A 19469-nucleotide genomic window follows, 5' to 3' on the forward strand; every position below is an offset into this window, starting at 1 on the left:
TCAATGAATCTCTAGGTGTGGAACAGCAGGGTAAAGACTCTCCTACTGTAAGGGAAGATCAAGTTCAGGACCATCTGAACATACATCTATGTGACCTAATGAAATGCGTGCCAGAATTTTGAAGGAGCTGGCTGATGTAGTTGCCAAGCCACTCTCCACGTTTGAAAAGCCCTGACAGTCAGATGAGGCCTGTGAAGACTGAAAGAAGGGAAACATTGCATCCCTTTTTAAAAAGGGTAAAAAAGAGGACCCTAGAAATTACTGATCTGTCAGTGGATAAGGAATTGGTTGGATGATTGCATACAAAGGGTAGTGGTCAATGACTCAGTGTCTAGATGGAGACATGTGACAAGCGGTGTCCTCAAAGGTCTGGACTGGGACCAGTGCTGCTAAATTATCTTATTCAGTGATATACACAATGAGAATGAGTGCACCCTCAGCAAGTTTGCTGATGATACCAAGCTGACTGTTGATAAGACTGAAGGGCTGGATACCATCCACGGGCAGCTGGACAGGCTGGAGAAGTGAGCTAAAGAGAACCTCATGAGGTTCAGTAAGTCAAACCACAGGGTTCTACACCTAGGTCTGGGCAATCCTCAATATCAGTACAGGCTGGGAGATGATGACGTTGAGAGTGGTCCTGCAGAAAAAGACTTGGGGTACTGGTGGATGAGAAGCTGGACATGAGACAGCAATGTGCACTTGCAGCCCAGAAGGCCAACTGCATCCTGGGTTGCATGAAAAGAAGCATGGCCAGCAGATCAAGAGAGGTGATTCTGCCACTTCACTCTAATGAGACTTGACTTCATTTGAAGTACCGTGTCCAGCTATGGGACTCCCCAGCACTTAGTCCTGCTGGAGCGAGTCCACAGGAGGGCCACTAAGCTGATCTGAGGGCTGAAGCACCTCTCCTGTGAAGTCAGGCTGAATAATTTGGGGCTGTCCAGCCTGGCAAAGAGAAGGCTCCAAGGGAGACATTATAACTACATTTCAATATCTGAAGGGGTCCTACAGGAAGGCTGGGGAAGGACCATTTAGAAGGACTTGTAGCAATAGGACAAGGGGCACCAATTTTAAACTGGAGCAGAGCACATTTAGGTTGGACATAAGGAAGAAGTCCTTTATAATGAGAGTGGTTAAAATTCTAGAACAGATTGCCCAGGGATTTAGCTGAGGCCCCACCCCTGGAGACACTGAAGATCAAAATTGTGGTCTTAGGCAGTCTGATCTAGTTGGACATGTCCCTGTTCACTGCTGTGGGGTTGAACAAGATGACCTTTGAGGGTCCTTTCAACTCAATAAATCTGCAAATTTGTGAACTGAGGCTATTCTTCCCCTGTACCCAACACTGGTCAGGCCACACCTTGAGTACTGTGTCCAGTTCTGGGCCACTCAATTCAAGAGAGATGTTGAGGTGCTGGAATGTGTCCAGAGAAGGGCAACAAAGCTGGTGAAGGGCCTGGAACGCAAACCCTATGAGGAGAGGCTGAGTGAGCTGGGCCTGTTTAGCCTGGAGAAGAGGAGGCTCAGGGGTGATCTCATTGCTGTCTACAACTACCTGAAGGGAGGTTGTAGCCAGGTGGGGGTAGGGCTCTTCTCCCAGGCAACCAGCAATAGAACAAGGGAACACAGTCTCAAGTTGTGCCAGGGGAAGTATAGGCTGGATGTTAGGAGGAAGTTCTTCCCAGAAAGAGTGATTGGCATTGGAATGGGCTGCCCAGGGAGGTGGTGGAGGCACCGTCCCTGGAGGTGTTCAAGAAAAGACTGGATGAGGCACTTGGTGTCATGGTCTAGTTGACTGGATAGGGCTGGGTGATAGGTTGGACTGGATGATCTTGGAGGTCTCTTCCAACCTGGTTGATTCTGTGATTCTATGATTCTCCTAGGCCACATAGCAAAACCAGAAGCTTATTAAATTTGAAGGGAAATACACAAATATTCTGAGGGATTCTATTATTTTAGAGATGCTCTGAACTTTTCATCTGGAAAACTCACCCCTCAAAAATAACAGATACCACCTCCCTGTTTTTTACTGCTTTAAAATGTAGATTTTATTTTATAATACAGATTTTTGCTTTATCAATAGATTGGCTAAGACAGTGAGATACAGTTAGAAAAAACACTCCAAGATAACAATGAACAGCAGGATATCAAGCTTGTGCTTAAACAGTGTCTTGCATTACTTTGGAGAAGAAGCCCACAAAGGAAATATATAGGGCTACACAGTGGATTGGAAAACAGATTAAGTGTGGGTTTAAATTAACTTTGCTTTATTATGGAACGATTCATCAGGTTATGTTTTTGTAACTGCAGATGCTCCAATAATAGCTTTGACTATCAAGTAAACAGACATGAAGACTAGAAACATACAAAAGAAATCAGACTTAATTATAAGCTCTGAACATTATTTTAGACAAGTCTCTACATCAAGAGTTCTCTTTAAAATATCTATCATGTCTAATGGTGAAGCAAAATGAGCATGTGGCCACTTTAAAACTCAAGTTCAAAGAAGTCTATCAGTACAATAATAGGCAAAAAAAGAGTAAAGACTGCTTTTATTCTACAACACTTAACTGAATAAAAGGGAAATACAGCATTCATAAAGACATGAGACATGGCCTGGAGAGCAGACAAAATAGAATGAAGTGCTGAAACACAGAGAACACTGTAAGAATTACCTTTTCAGATTACCTGAGAATAAAGACATGCACATACATCCGGCAGACAACCAATTGACAGTTTTATCAACAGGTAAGTAGAGTTTATTGTATGGTTTCTCAAAAAATCTCTTTGACATACTTCACAAAGATGAGATCTAACTCACTAAAACTGTGCAAGTATCAAATTCTTCCTTCGCCAGCAACTTGAGCTGCAGCCTTAGATTCCTGTAGCTGCTCAGTTAAGACTATACGTGTGCACACACACGCAGACTGATGCTATTGACATTTAATAGCCTACATAATCCCAGAGTTCTTACATTTCTCTCAAAAAAACCCAAAACAAACAAACAAACAAAAAAAAAAAAAAAAAAAAAAAAAAGAAAAAAAAAGACACTGAGAGATTACAACTGAGCAGTCTGGAAATCATACATTAATGACAGAAAATATGGGGGGAAATCAAAATGACGTCACAAGTGAATTTTCAAATTTAAAAAGCTCAGATTCCTAACAGAACCTGAAGCATGCTCATTATGATGACAAATATAACAAAGCTTATAAATACAGAACATGTTGATATAAAATCTTGTGTTGGATGTGAATGTTTTGCACCTGCAAGTCAGGATCCCTAATGTAATATGAAATGGGAAGTTGCAGATTCCTGTAACTTCTTTTATGTACCAAGATGAAGCGATATAGTATACATGCAGAAAGATTGAATTTGGCTCAGATCATCCATGTGTCATTCACTTTTAAATCAACCAACTCATGTTTCTTTTAAATTAGTCCAAGCTCACACCCTAGCAAGTTTTTTATAAAGGACAGACATAAAGATATTTGTACAATAGAAGGCTTCTTAAGAGGAAAATTTTGAATGGACATCAAACATTCAAATATCTAAGAGTTTTAAATTTCATCATACTCATCTAGTATCAATTATTTTTATCATTTCATAACATCATGCCATAGCTTAAAATGCTGAAATTACTTTATTCTCCAAAGCTACTGCCACTCAACACTACCTTCTAGTATCACTCACTTCCTTATTCAGCCTTTTACTTTATTCTTACACAACTCCTATTTCTCACTATTTAATGCTAGCTTTTTTTTCACACTGTGCCCCAAAGAAATCTTTCATGCGACAGACAAAGGAAGAATCATCACTGCCTACCTAGAAAAGAAGTTTCTATTGTCATCATAAAGATATTACAATGAGAAGTCCCTAGTAGAAGAGCATCTACATCACCACCTCACAACCACTCTGGGTTCTTCTGGAAATCCAGAGGTTCTAAACAGGTATTTTTAAAGCAACTAGGAAATAAACCACTGGTAAGGCCTTTACAGTAAGTGGCATAAACCCTCTGCAGGGAATGCAGGGCAGTTCTAAATTTCTGTGGATTATGTCATCTTTGTCTCAAACAATATTATCCTTCCCTTGACTGCACACCTTTTTGGAGGCATCCCTAACATTTCTTCCTCTTGTGGCATTTCTAGCCTCAGTCTAAGAGGATTCCTTTTTCCTCAGGGCCACAAGTATTCACATACAATTCATCTGAGGTTATCATTGCTATAGGTAGGTGTCTGGCAGCAACTTTTTCTTGACTGTTAAAGAAATAATGAGATATTAATATTCATACTCAAGTCTATTCATAATTACAACAAGGTTATAGACATCTGAAAAGCTTTGCTTTACAAAATGGGCTCGAACATTCAAATGAATACCCACTGAATAGATAATTAAAGAAAATTATTGTACTTTCTAGGTTTCACCCACAGGATGAAAAGTGCTGATGAAAAGTTATAAGAAAATATACCTGAATAGTTTGATCTCTACAGAAACTCCACATAATTTTCTCTCATAAGTGCTACAGATTAAGAAAGAAGTGATAGACCTATGGGCTAAGTTTGGAAGTACACAGCAGGAAAGTCCTCCTTGTACACGTTGATGATCTCACTCTTTAAATAGAAGAAATTGAAATCAATGTAATCATCTTTCTTTCTGCTCAATCAACAATCACCTTGCTGAGCTGCCTTCACAAAATAGCTCAGCTTTTAATAATGATTTAGGAGAGAAAAGCTAAAATTTCCTGTCCCACTGAGAAATATAGCATATGTAGAGTCTTGCAAGAATAATCTTTCTTTTCTTCCAGAATACTGTTCTAAATTCTGTACAGTTCTCCTTATTCAGTTATATGGCAGAAATCAGACAGAAGATGGTCCTTTCCTTCTTCTGTTACAAGTAAGTTTCAACTACTGTTTCTATTCAGCTGTTTGTGTACTCATGCTCCATCAGCTCATAGGCTACATGAAAAACTGCTTATTTAAATATTTTTTCAATAGTTGTTTTTCTTATTAAAAAAAAAAATGTCATTTTTCCCAGTAGAGCATCACAGAGCTACTGCATACTCTAGTCAAGCAGTTGGAATAACACAAGGGGGGGCAAAATATCTCCTTAACCAGTTCCACCACTGGAGACACAAGCTAACATACAACAAAGAGGACTTTCCATCTTCACTGTAAAATTGAGATTGCAAGCTCCTCCTTTCTGCTCTCTCATGTAAGTTTGAATAAACTCCAAAATATAAGAGGACAAATGGAGCTGCTGCAAAATTTTGTTACATTTGAGTGCCTAATGTAAATCTCTAGTATCAATAATTAGTTTTGACTCAGTTTCAGTGGGATATACAGGCTACAAGCAGCTTTGAAACAAGATCCATTTCTATTCATAAGTTTAAATATAGCTGTAAGCAGACTTGAGTCCTTAACACTTCAGATATCTAAATTTCATATTTCATTGTTTTATTTATCATTCAGCCCTTACAGATTACACACAGGGGTATTTTTAGCTGCAACCAAGAAATATCTCTGCACCATCTCATCCATTATCAAAGAGGTAAAGTACACATTTTTAAAGCTGTTATCTTAGCACATCTCTCTATCTTGGTACCGTAAGATATCCTGAAATCAAGGGATAAACTATAGTGTTTTGACAGTGCCACCATAAACTTCCAATAACCACTGGTTCCTTTTATTATTTTTCCTCTTTCCTGCCTAAAGTTGTTTCGATCACTTTCTTAATTATGGTTCAACATATATTTCCAGCACCCCAAAATGCTACTTACAAGCTAATTCATAAAAGAGCAAAAAAAAGACTAGAAATACTTTGAAAAGTAAGCATTCTCACCATTGTTACCACTGCTTTTGAATAGAATACTCTGTCCTAGAGTAGATAGATAGATAGATAGATAAACAGATGCAAGCCAGAGGACTCTAAGCAGAATAAATCTTCTGATAAATCATTTCCTGAACAAGTCTTTTCAGTAAGCAGTTGAGGAAGGGCAAGATAATTAGCTATTTATTAGTTGAAGAATGGAGCAAGTATTTCCACCGCTTGACATTCAGTGCTTCACATGAAATATAACCAATACATTTCACACTCTTTGAATATGTGGCCAAGTTGTTCCCAGTTATTGCTATGTCTCTACTTGCCAGATTTCCCATTGCCAGGGAGCATAGGGGTCTCTGGCCACCCATTAAATGGACACACAGTAATTTACATTTTCCCATATACATAGACAAAACCAAACAATTAGGCTGAACAACCATGTTCCAAATTCAGGAGCTTTTGCTTCAAAAACACAAACCATACATGCAGTGCATTTAATAGATTCTAGTATGACCATTGTGCACAGCAACCTTTGAATGTCATTGTAAACAAGAGAAAGTAATCACTTTGAAAAGGTTAGCATAAGACCTTTAACCAAACTATTAACAAGTCCTCCATTTCCAAGTTTTATAACAATCAGCCTAGTTTACAAAGACAAATACTGTCCTGAATTAAAACTTCAAGCTGCACAAGCAGCCAGAGTAATCTATATCTTCATAGCTATATAAACTCAGCTTGCCTTCATATTTATCTGAATGTGTTACTGCAAGACTGACGGAAGTTTTAGAGCTAGGAAGACCAAAACAACTGATTAATTGTTGTCTTGTGAGGTTCACTACTGTCACACTATCACACACATTCTTCAGTTTCTCCAGCATTTACACACGTGGTACAGATATAAGCAACTTCTTGAAAATTACATTTTAAGGCTAAAGATTGTTGATAATGATTGTTGATAATGTGAAATAAGAGTAACCATCAAAGTGATAGTGGGTTTCAAATAAGTAGATAGTATATGTATGACTCTTGTTAACTCCATATTATGAAGCTCTGCATATTCAACTGGCTCTCGAAACATTGATTCAAGAATTTTCATGACAAAAGATTTGATTCATACTTATTTTTCCCTCAGATAGATATTCTACCATTCAAGATCTACCAGCATTTTGTGTCAGACAACAAAAAGCACAATATTACTTGTAGGTTTGCTCTTCTTTTGAAGAGACACAAAAGAGTCATCTGAAAAACTGAGCTATAGCTGAAAACAGAACTAAATCAGCAATCAAAACAACTTATCCCAGTGGTATTTGTTATCCTTTTCAAAAGCAAGTATTGAAGCCATTAGCCAGTCACTTACCATATTTATTGATGATACAGGACCAATGCTGTTGACATAAATGTCAACGTCAATAACTGTCGGTTTTACTGTGGAGAAAAGAAATAATTTACCATTATTTTGGAGTAAACATAAGTAATCACTATAAAATTTTTCTCCACAATAACTATGAAGTCTACTTTTCAGGTAGAACTCCTGAGAAATATGGGTTTTGGATTTACCAGAAAAGATTATTTTCCTCCTATCCAACAAAGATTGCTATATATTACAGCCTGTATCACTTTATCATCATGAGATGCCTTTTAATTTAATCAGCAATTCGTTAAAGAAACTTTCAGTGCTAAGCACAGTGGCTGAAAGTTGAAACCTACAGTGACTGACATGAAAGTACAGTGTATCACTTTTTCCTATTGCCTCAGCACGCAAATCCTTTAGCATGTTTGTTCCACACACCAAAATGTCTTCCTGCATTTTCTCGTCTCATCAGCCCTGAAATCATCCAAACATGGAACAAAATCATTAGGAAATCCATTTTGCTAAACACATAAGGAACTGTTCTTTCAATTTGCACTCATTTTCTTCAGCCCATGTTGACTTTGCGCTCATTCATCCACAGTTTTTTTAATTAGATTTCGTTTAGTCAATGCAGGTCTCTCACAAGATCTTCCCTGTTTTCAGACTTCCAGAATTTAATAGACCAGGACAAGCTCTCTACTCTTTTTTTTCAGCTGACACCCCTAGCAATTATCTCTTCCAGCATCCTTAGTGTCATGTAATGGCTTTTGTTATTCATATAGCTTACTGGTGACATAGCCTAACTCTAAAAAAATGTCACTCTTACACTGAAAGGCACATAGGTTTGGTTTTGTTGATTTGTTTTTTTTTCATATGCTGCTCTCCTTTTGATGCCACAGGGTATGTATTAACCTCTAAACTGGTATTTCACTGTCTCCATGCTTAGCTGACCCAAAACTAAGTAAGTAGAAATCCTGTTCTAATCTGCATTGTTGGAACTGACACAAACTTGGCCCTAGCAGGCTAACAGTTTCTGTTACACTTCTCCCTTTCCCAACAGAGACACCCTCCTCTCTTCATGGTCTTCAAAAATCTTCAAAGTGCTGAAGTCTGCTAACTATGCTGAACTTGGGACATTTCTGCAGTAATCCCCAAGCTCCCCCAGAATGAGGTACATCAGCTACTTAAACCTCAGAGAGCTTTCCTTGGGAAGCTACCAAGCAAAGTGAGGAATAGTTAAATACCACCATTCCATGGGAAGCTTACCTCAGACAAGTAACAACAGTTAATTTGTCTAAAGCTTAAGATGCCTCTAGAACGAAACTGAAGATAGATAGGAAAATTCACTTGTAACTATGAATACTTTTGCCTGCATTCCTCACATTTCAGACTAAATCCTGAGATGCCAAGGAATTCTAAAGTACCTGAAAATTTAGATGTTTGTGAAAAAATATACAGGCTGGCTTGTCATGTAAGACCTTGGTACATACACATCATTAGGAAGACTAGATCTAATGTTGCAAAAACAGACATGAAAGTGGGTATAAACAGTGCTTAAAGATGATAACCATTCTCTCTCATTCATTAAGTACTAAACACTTCTTTCACTCCATATGGTCGGAACATCCATGATTATTTAAGGTCAAAGTTCCAAATTATCTGAAGTAAACTTAACTCTGATCTTCCCTACAGCAAAAGAAAATCTACACTCAGATGAACAAGCACAACTGATTAATGTAACTCTAATTGTACCCAGCTAATAACTGAATAGGAGTCTAGCAGCTTCTTGTAATGAGACTTGCCTCAAAATGAAGTAATAAATGTCATTACATAGAAATTGGTAATAGCAGAGAATTACAGCTAACTCTTTTACCAAGATAGCACACATGGAATAGAGAGTTTTGACCTTTTTAGGGCTTATGCACATAACCAGCTGAAAGTTCAACACTAACAAGTTCTGGTGAACATTAATAGGACTAGATTTAGTGATGAAAAATTTCATGCAGTTGAATCTTCACAGAATCAGAGATAAAGCTCAGGACCAGAACACAGTGCTTGGAATTCGTTTTTGTTTAATCATTGCAGTTAAGTGTATAAACAGATTATGAGATGGTAATTTCTCCTTAATGTGCTGGACCAAATTATCTTCTGGTAAAAAGCAAACAAACAAAAAATAAGTACTGCTTCTAAATGCTAAAGAGAATTTGGTCTTATACTAAAGGTCTAATCTTGAAACAGGAGAAAACTAAGCAGCAGCCACTTCTTACATCAAATTAAATCTAGCTTGAGACATTCACAGTGAAATTCAAAATAAAAAAGATAAATAAAGCGTACAGGTAAGCTGTTAGAGTACTACAATAAAAACAGACTGATGTTTCCTTTGAGTTACAGTTTGTTTTCCTAGACAGAGGCAGAAAACACAATTGTAATGTGATTGTATGGCAAATATGTGATCAAGTTTAAAAATAAAAAGATAGTAGAGTACAGTTCTGTTGCATGCGATCTCTCACGGATATACACAGATATAAGCTGGGAGAGCCTTCAGGCATAGATTTCAGACTTGTTACCATAGGATTTTAATTCAAAATAACAACCATAATGATACAAAGATTTTAAGATTACTTCACCCAAATTGCATTATGAAAAAGAAAATAACCGAGTCTTAAAATTATCGTATTTTATTAGCAAGAACTCACCCTCTACCAATCTTCAAAATAAACTTAGTTTCATGCAAAAATGCTAACAGTTACATTAAAAATTATTTCAAGGCCTCCTCAGCTTTTCTGTGTCCTACATGCACTTGTGAACACTTGATTTGAATCACGGAACTACAGAATGTTAGGGTTTGGAAAGAACCTTGAAAGACCATCTAGACCAACCTCCATGCCAAAGCAGGATCACCTAGAGTATGTCACACAGGGATGCATCCAGGCAGGTTTTTAATATCTCCAGAGAAAAAGACTCCACAATTGCTTTGGGCAGCCTGTTCCAGTGTTCTGTCACCCTCACAGTGATCAAGCTTTTTCTTTATGTTCAAGTGTAACCTCCTATGCTCCAACTTGCATGCACTGCCACTTGTCCTATCATTAGATATCACTGAGAAGAACCTGGTTCCATCCCCCCCAACACTCACCCTTTACATATTTATAAATATGAATGAGGTCACTCCTCAGTCTCCTGTTCTCCAAGCTAGAGACCCAGCTCCCTCAGCCTTTCATCGTAAGAGTGGTGTTTTCCTCCCTGAATTGTTTTGTGACTCTGCACTGGATGGAGCTTTTTCCCTTACACTCACGAAGTCTTCATAGTTTTGTTGCTTGAAAAATACCTCACCAAAAGTTAGCAATAAAGTACCGAATGGATAACTCGGCTCCAGTATTGTTTTGACACCAGTACCAGTCAAAAATAGTTCTAAAGAGCTGTCAGAAAATTTACTGGCAAAACCATATGTATAGCACAAGCAGGAGAGTAATTAGAATTCATTAATAAATGTACCAACCTCCTCAAAGTTCTTTGGAATATTCTTTAATACATAGTAGTTGACTTCCCCTAAACGACAACGTAAGCATATAAAAGTAATTGCAGCTCTATGCTGCTACACAGTGCTATCTGAGCTTAGCTCATTGCTTATCAAATCATTCCATCTTCAAACACGGTGCTTTTCACTGAGATGGGGCTTTATCAGGCCAATCAAAATATATGCAAACACACCTAAGGTGAGGCCAATATTGAACTAACAGTTGCCACCTGACTGAAATGCCATGGCTTTGAGAAGGACAAAGGGTTTTATATTCCAGTCAGCCTGACTGTGTCATTGCAAAGACAAGTGAAATTTGTCTAAAAATTTTAGACAGTTCAAAAGATATCTACCACCAGAGTCATGAGTTCAATGCTGCCTGCAAAGATCACCTAATAAGCCAGGTAAACACTCCCACATTTAGTGTAAAGCTAGGTCAGGTATGTCTGGACAACAAAACACAGAAACAGTATAACTTCCTGATGACAAATACTCATACAGGGCAACTACACATTTTTGTGTAGCCCTGCTTCATAGATTTACATTGTTGAAATAAACAGTGCCTGAGTGTGAATGTATGCCATTAAAATCTGTGAAGATTTTACTCTCAGAAATATGCAAGCTGATCCTGTGTGTGAGAACTGTGTCAGATAAATCAGGAGAACTGTAAGAGACTTTTGCTGAAATAAACAAAGTGATTGTTATGCAGTTTCACATCTCACACGCAATAAGTTCCTGGCATTTTGTTATGCTTACTTTAGTACTATAAATTATCTTATCCTTTTAAAATAGATCTTATTTTTTGATAGATTGCCACTATTCAGAACTAATGCTTATTTCATGTATGAAACCACTTTGCTTCCTACAGAAAGCTTCCTCAGTTTTAAGTCTGTCCAAACAGTATTTATATTCCTGCATAAATCAAAACATTTAGAATTTTTTTTTAATTATACTGTTTAGAAATATTTTTACTGGAAGCTTATTTAAACATCAGTAGAACTAGCTCAGCTCTCATAAATTAAAATTCATTTTTGCAGAGAGTTAACCTTTTTTTACATTGCCGATGAAACTCCTAGATCTAAATTGCTCCTTGGGTTTGACCCAAAACAGTGGTGGCAAAAATTATATGGATCAATATACATGTTTTTATACAAGCAATGCAATTAGCACTAGATTTCTAGAAGGCATGCAGTCACAAAAAAAGACATGAGCTCTGTTCCAAAAATAGAGCCACTTAAACTCTAAGTTCCGCAAGACTTCTGAACAGAAGAGACCAACAAGATTGGATCTACAGTAATGAGGGGTTTTTAGAATTACTTTATAATGATATTTTACATTATCTCATTAGCACATAAATTGTTATGCTTAAATTGGGACGTAGCTGAAATCATTACAGTTATTGGTAACCACAGTAGTAGTTATGATAGTGTTAATGTTTACTTTGCTTTAGTGGTTATGATTATAAATCTTTTAATACATGACCTTATAGGAGATACCTAATTGCCTGTTTGCTCCTGTCAAACAAAGGGCTATGCTAACAAGTCATTTCTCAGGGATAACTGTAGTCAGCTAAAACTTTTATATTTCAGGACAAATTACCACATATGAAGAAACACACAGTAACAGGAAGTGTTACCCTGGAAGTATTTAAAAGACATGTAGATGCATGGATAGCTACTTCCTTGGATATGTCACTAGGTTATTGATTAGAACCACAAAAAAAAATAGAATTATCCTGAGCCAGTGTCAAAGAAATCACAACCCCTAGAATTAAAATTCAATGGTCTTGTAGCTGTCTACAGCTACCTGAAAGGACATTATGGAGAGATTGGTGCTGGTCTCTTTTCACAGGTAATTAGTGATAGAATAGGAAGGAAAGTCCTCAAGCTGTGACTGGGGAAGTTTGGACTGGATATTAGGAAACATTTTTTTCACAGAGGGAGTGGCATTGGAATAGGCTGCCCTGGGAGATGGTGGAGTCATCGACCCTGTATGTGTTTAAAAGTCATTTGGATGTGGTGCATGGGGATACGGTTTAGGGTGAACCTTGTACAGTAGGGATATTGGTTGGACTTGGTGATCTTTCCCACCCTGAATGTTTCTTACAGGCCTGATTTAGTAGTATATTAGGCAGTGTAGGGTTTACAGTTGGACTACATGATTTTAGAGGTCATTTCCAACCTAAATTATTCTATGATTCTACAAAGGTACCTGCAAAGAAAATAATAATTAAAAATAAACCGACAACAAACAAAAAAAGCCCACCCTTATTTTTCCTGCACAGAGAGAATGGGATTGAACAGCACATAGAGGTCAAAGCCCTTCACCTGCCAGAGCCAGAGAAACTGACAAATCGTCACCTCTCTGATTTGGGATCAAAGTATCAAAACCAGGACCACACAAGAAAATCAAAAGAATAATCCAAAATTAAGCACAGACCTGGAAAAAAGTGTAGATAGCAATCCCACAATGAAAACAGTCTTCAGAACAGGGTATTTTATTCACTTTTGTAGCCATTCTGTCCAGGAGTGTGAATGACATTGTGCACATAAGCAAGACCTCCTCGATTAACTACAGATCAATTTCATTCTTCATATCCCAGTATCACCATCAATCAACTTTCAGCACTTTTATCTTCCATTTACCTTTCCCTAAAGCATAAACTGTAATTTTTCCAGTAGTGTTGTCTGGGAATGAAAAATGTAGATCTTAGTGGATAAGCTACATTTACAACCAACACCTTAAGTTTCCTTGTTTTCTAAAGTTACATTCATAGCAGAAGGGAGTTCAGACTGGACGTGAGGAGGAAATTCTTCACCATCAGCATGGTGAGAGCCTGGAATGGGTTCCCCAGGGAGGTGGTTGAGGCCTCATCCCTGGAGGTGTTTAAGGCCAGGCTGGATGGGGCTCTGGCCAATCTGGTCTAGGGTAGGGTGTCCAACCCAGGACGGTTGGAACTAGATGATCCTTGTGGTCCCTTCCAACCCTGACTGATTCTGATTCTGAGTTCTTCTATGATATCGTAAGACTTAACAAGAGAAGAACTTTCCTGTAAAGTCTATCAAGACAGCAACCAGGATCTGGAAGAACAAAGAAGTCATAAGAAGACCTTACAATTGCAGAGAAAAAAGAACAATTATATTTTTCAATAGCATGTGCAGAAATTTTTCCTTGTTCAAAGATGACAAAATAATTTATTAGTTCATGCCACAACTTCAAAATGGCAGCTGTAGCCCTGCACAGTTTGCTGTTTTACAAATACTTGCTCAGAACTCTCTTTAATTAAAAAAAAAGAGAGAAAATTAAAAAAGAAAACAGGGAACACAGAAACAACAAAACACTTCTACACTTGGAAGAGCTACCATTATCTCGGTAAATACAAAAGAAAGGAGAGAAAAGAAAGATAATTAATAGATCAGATTTTCCTGACTTTTACTATTCAATCCCCTGTATCCCACAAGTCTGTATGTTATAGTCCAAACTTCCTCTCAGATTTCTTAGGTGAAGTTCTGGAAAAGAAGAGAAAATAAGAACTAGGGGCTGCTACATTGACTTTTGGGTCTGACAGATTAGATGAAGAGTTTGGCAAACTGTCAAGCAAACTTTCCTACTTACAATACCACTCAAGAAAAATATTCAGCCTGAGTTTCTATCCAGCCTTTTCAGAAAGTAATCACTGTCAGGAAATATAATTATCTGTGTACATTAACTATTTACATTCACAAAGAGAAGGTTGCATAGTAAAGGAGCATGGTGTTAAGTATTTTGGCAAAATGGCCTCTCTCCAACACAAAACCAGTACAACTTTGTCAACCCAACAGACTACGTGCAAGACCTAAGTATTGCAAAAACATGAGTGGCTCATTACTTGGGTTAGATTATGAGATTACTTCCAGAAAAACTGTTTGAATACTGAAATACCTCAATGTATGTAAGTACTGTAAGCTTTGAAGTGTTTCTTTCCAGCATTTAATCTAAATTAGGTGTTCTAGAAAAAAATGCATCAAACCCCAGAAAAACAGAAGTCAAACATACTAAATAATTTTTAAAATATATAACTATACATATATTCTCTCTTTTTTTTTTTTTTAATTAGAAACATTGACTTGGAAGGCCTCAGGGTCACTGCATTGGAATACATTTTCTCTACATATAATTTTAGTACGACACATCAAGAGTATTACCTGAGAGAAGGATGAGCAAAAAGCAGGGTGCTTCCCATACAAGGGGAAGCTGTGAAACAAGCCAGGTTAGAAACCAAAGTCAAAAATTCCCCTTTACTCATCTCCATGATTAAGCAATTAGAAAAGCAGAATGTAAGCTTGAAAAAAAACCTGTCAATAGGCTATTCTCATCAGCAATGTTCCTACGCTAGATTTTGAAAGTGTCTATGCTTGATGCACTATACGAGCACTAGACAACGATCAGGTGCACTGAATGAATGCATTTATGTCATGTTTTAAACCTCAGACTGATTACAGTTGTCAAAATATGAAACTGGTACTTTGAAGTAGCCATAGAGTAGTTTACTCCTCACTTACAAGCCTTACATTAATATTCTAGAAATGTTGATGGCAAAGTGTGCAGAATAAAGCATCAGTTACTGATGATGTTAGAGTACTAGAACTCCTGCAGTCAGTTTAGAAATCTCTTTTATCCTTCCACATAGAATAGAGGCTGTTCTGGTTTGCACTAAATAGCAATTCTTTCCTCAAGAGTACTCTTCTCCTTGCATAGGTGTGCTTACACATAACGTATGGGAGATGACTGGCACAAAAATAGCCTTCTTATTTACTCTCTTGCTCATGGAAATGGACAATTAATGAACTTCCAGTTTAGTGGCTGAATCAGAACTAAAGCTTTCTGGAACAAAGACAATCCACTTTCCAGAAAAAGGAAATATCAATTACAACAACTGAAACAGTTCTGGGTTTGTTTTTTTCGACATTATCTCTTCCAGCTCTTGAGCCCTGTTTCCTAGCAGAGTCTTAGGCACTGCCCTCACCAATGGGTTATTCGAGTTTTTTCTTCTATGTAAACCTAAATTCGTCTGATGTCCACAATATTCTGCAGTGCCCAATACTACAGAAGTTGGATCCAGGACTACAACTTTCACCTCCTGAATGCTTCTGTAATACAAACAGAAGTTACTCACCGTCTCCTTCCCACCAGGTAGCACTGGTCTATAATCAATGCCTAAGTGACAACTGTCTCTCACTGCTTCCTGTGATAAGATGTTTGACACAATCTCTGGTAGGCTACCACAAAAAACAACTTATAGCAGAATGTATTAATTTGACCTTGCATGACAGTTCACAGCTTTCTCTGCATTATGATCTGGGAAATATTTTGCTCTGTGAGGCAATAAGCAGCAGCACATATGGGGAAACCTTCCTGGAACTAATCTGAAGAGTATCAGGTGTGGCAATCAGCAGCTAGCTAACATAACTAGACAGCCACAGTGGTAACAATCTGGAGTGCACATGAAGGTTCATTTCTCTGTGGCCTGCTAGGAAGGCAGGTCAAACAGCAGAAAAGTTCTGATACAGGTTCAGAACTCAAGGTTTTCACCAGGATTGTGCCTGAAAATGCACATCTCCTTTAAAAAGCAACAAGTTAAACATTGTGTCCATTCACCAAACAGATCTTGCATACACTAAGAAACTGCCTAAATTAGTTGCAAATAGAACTTTTAACTGCTTAAAAAAAGAGACCTACTGTTAAATGATGCCAACTCAATACGAGAAGCATGTCAGACAGAACTTCCTCTCCTGTGTTTGGCAGCACAAAAGAGTCCACATATTTCTACCAGTTACACTTGTAAAAACCAAATCAAGGTACTGAGAGCTGTCCACATGTTTGTGAGATTGCTCACATCCTCAGATGTTTGCCTAATGGTTATGAAGACACTTGAGGAGCAAATAAACACATTTCGACTCTCAAGGCAGCCAGAAGTGTCAGGGCTGAAAGGTATATAGCCATTAAATTACAGGGTGTATACTCACATGCATATACATATACACATACACATATATACACATGTAGACTTCATACTTCAGAATTAATTTATTTATAAACACATAATAAATATAGAGGACCCCCAGAGGCTGTACAACACTCTAGCAAATCCAAGAGGAATCTTGCTACTGCAGTATAATAACAAGAAGGAAAAGCAGGCATTAGTATCACAGTATCACAGTATCATCAGGGTTGGAAGAGACCTCACAGATCATCGAGTCCAACCCTTTACCACAGAGCTCAAGGCTAGACCATGGCACCAAGTGCCACATCCAACCTTGCCTTAAAGTGCCCCAGGGACGGCGACTCCACCACCTCCCCGGTCAGCCCATTCCAGTGTCCAATGACTCTCTCAGTGAAGAACTTTCTCCTCACCTCAAGCCTAAATTTCCCCTGGCGCAGCCTGAGGCTGTGTCCTCTCGTTCTGGTGCTGACCACCTGAGAGAAGAGAGCAACCTCCTCCTGGCCACAACCTTCCTTCAGGTAGTTGTAGACAGCAATAAGGTCACCCCTGAGCCTCCTCTTCTCCAGGCTAAACACTCCCAGCTCCCTCAGCCTCTCCTCGTAGGGCTGTGCTCAAGGCCTCTCACCAGCCTCGTCGCCCTTCTCTGGACACGCTCAGGCATCTCAACGTCCCTTCTAAACTGGGGGGCCCAGAACTGAACACAGTACTCAAGGTGTGGTCTACCCAGTGCAGAGTACAGGGGCAGAATGACCTCCCTGCTCCTGCTGACCACACCATTCCTGATGCAGGCCAGGATGCCACTGGCTCTCTTGGCCACCTGGGCACACTGCTGGCTCATGTTCAGGCGGGTATCAATCAGTACCCCCAGATCCCTCTCTGTCTGGCTGCTCTCCAGCCACTCCGACCCCAGCCTGTATCTCTGCATGGGGTTGTTGTGGCCAAAGTGCAGCACCCTGCACTTGGAGCTATTGAACACCATCCTATTGGACTCTGCCCATCTGTGCAGGTGGTCAAGGTCCCGCTGCAGAGCCCTTCTGCCCTCCAACCCAGCCACATCTGCCCCCAGCTTGGTGTCATCTGCAAACTTGCTGATGACTGACTCGATGCCCTCATCCAGATCATCAATGAAGATGGTAAAGAGGATGGGGCCCAGCACAGATCCCTGAGGGACACCACTAGTGACAGCCACCAGCTGGATGTGGCACCATTCACCACCACTCTCTGGGTCCGGCCCTCCAGCCAGTTCCTAACCCAGCACAGAGTGCTGCCATCCAAGCCATGGGCTGACAGCTTAGCCAGCAGTTTGCTGTGGGGGACAGTGTCAAAGGCCTTGCTGAAGTCCAGATAGACCACATCCACAGGCCTCCCCACATCCACCAAGCGGCTCACCTGATCATAGAAGGAGATCAGGTTAGAAAGGCAGGATCTGCCCTTCCTAAACCCATGCTGACTGGACCTAAGCCCTTTGCCATCCCTTAGATGCGCTCTTATCACCCCCAAGATAACCTGTTCCATCAGTTTCCCTGGCACTGAGGTCAGGCTGACAGGTCTGTAGTTCCCAGGTTCCTCCATCTGACCCTTCTTGTGGATGGGGACCACGTTGGCCATTTTCCAGTCTCCTGGGAACTCTCCAGTGAGCCAGGACTGCTGGAAAATGATGGAGAGCAGCTTGGCCAGCTCAGCTGCCAGCTGTCTCAGCACCCTGGGATGGATCCCATCTGGTCCCATGGACTTGTGGGTGTCCAGGTGGCTCAGCAGGTCCTGAACTAATTCCTCATGAATTTCCAGGGGAACACACTGCTCCCTGACCCCATCCCCTAGTTCAAGAGGCCACTTGCCCTGAACTCCTCCCTCCTTACTGTTGAAAACTGAGGCGAAGAAGGCATTCAGGACCTCACCCTTTTCTACATCATCAGTTATAGTATTCCCCTCCTGGTCCAGTAAGGAGTGGAGGCTCTTCTTGCCCTTCCTTTTAGCATTGATAAATTTATAAAAGTGCTTTTTGTTATCCTTCACAGAGGTGGCAGCCTAAGTTCTAGCTGGGCCTTAGCCTCTCTAATTTTTCTCCTGCATAATCTGGCTACATCCTTAAACACGTCAGGAGAAGCCTTCCCCTCCTTCCAGAGGTGATACACCCTCTTTTTTTCCCCCAATTCCTTCAGGAGCTGTTTACTCATCCAGGCTGGTCGCCTTCCCCACTGGCTCATCTTTCGGCACATGGGAACTGCCAGCTCCTGTGCCTTCAAGAGCTCCTGTTTAAAGTAGGTCCAACCATCCTGGACCCCTTTGTTCTCAAGGACTGCTGCCCAGGGGACTTTGGAAATAAGTTTCCTAAGCAAATTGAAGTTTGCCCTCCGAAAGTGCAAGGTGTAGGTTTTGTTGCAGTGCCTCCCTACCTCCCTGCATATTGAAAACTCCACTAACTCGTGATCACTACACCCCAGGCAGCCTCCCACTGCCACATCTCCTACCAGCCCTTCTCTGTTGGACAGCAGCAGGTCAAGCTGAGCTTGACCCCTAGCAGGCTCACTTAACAGCTGGGACATGAAGCTGTCCTCCATGCACTCTAGAAATCTCCTAGACTGCCTCCTCTCTGCTGAATTAAGTTCCCAGCAGGTATCTGGCAGGTTAAAGTCGCCCACAAGGACAAGATCTGATCTTGAGACAGCCTCCAGCTGTTTGCAAAATATCTCGTCTGTTTCTTCATCCTGGTTGGGTGGTCTATAACAGACTCCAACCAGGATGTCAGTGAACACAAGCTGATGAAACTTTCTTCAACATGTGTAAGTGATAGAGTT

At 39.8% G+C, this 19469-nt stretch overlaps 1 protein-coding gene across 3 annotated transcripts in view; it reads right to left on the bottom strand.

Moving 5' to 3' along the window:
• GABRG3 (gamma-aminobutyric acid type A receptor subunit gamma3) overlaps positions 1-19469 on the bottom strand; it is a 356600-nt gene that overhangs the window by 327645 nt on the left and 9486 nt on the right. For all 3 annotated transcript variants that reach the window (XM_064143513.1, XM_064143514.1, XM_064143515.1), the window contains one exon: positions 7181-7248. In XM_064143513.1, the coding sequence (XP_063999583.1) occupies positions 7181-7248 (68 nt within the window). The remainder of the gene's footprint in view (positions 1-7180; positions 7249-19469) is intronic.

The sequence above is a fragment of the Pogoniulus pusillus genome, chromosome 5 (genome assembly GCF_015220805.1).
Source record: "Pogoniulus pusillus isolate bPogPus1 chromosome 5, bPogPus1.pri, whole genome shotgun sequence".
In the NCBI taxonomy this organism is placed as follows: domain Eukaryota; kingdom Metazoa; phylum Chordata; class Aves; order Piciformes; family Lybiidae; genus Pogoniulus; species Pogoniulus pusillus.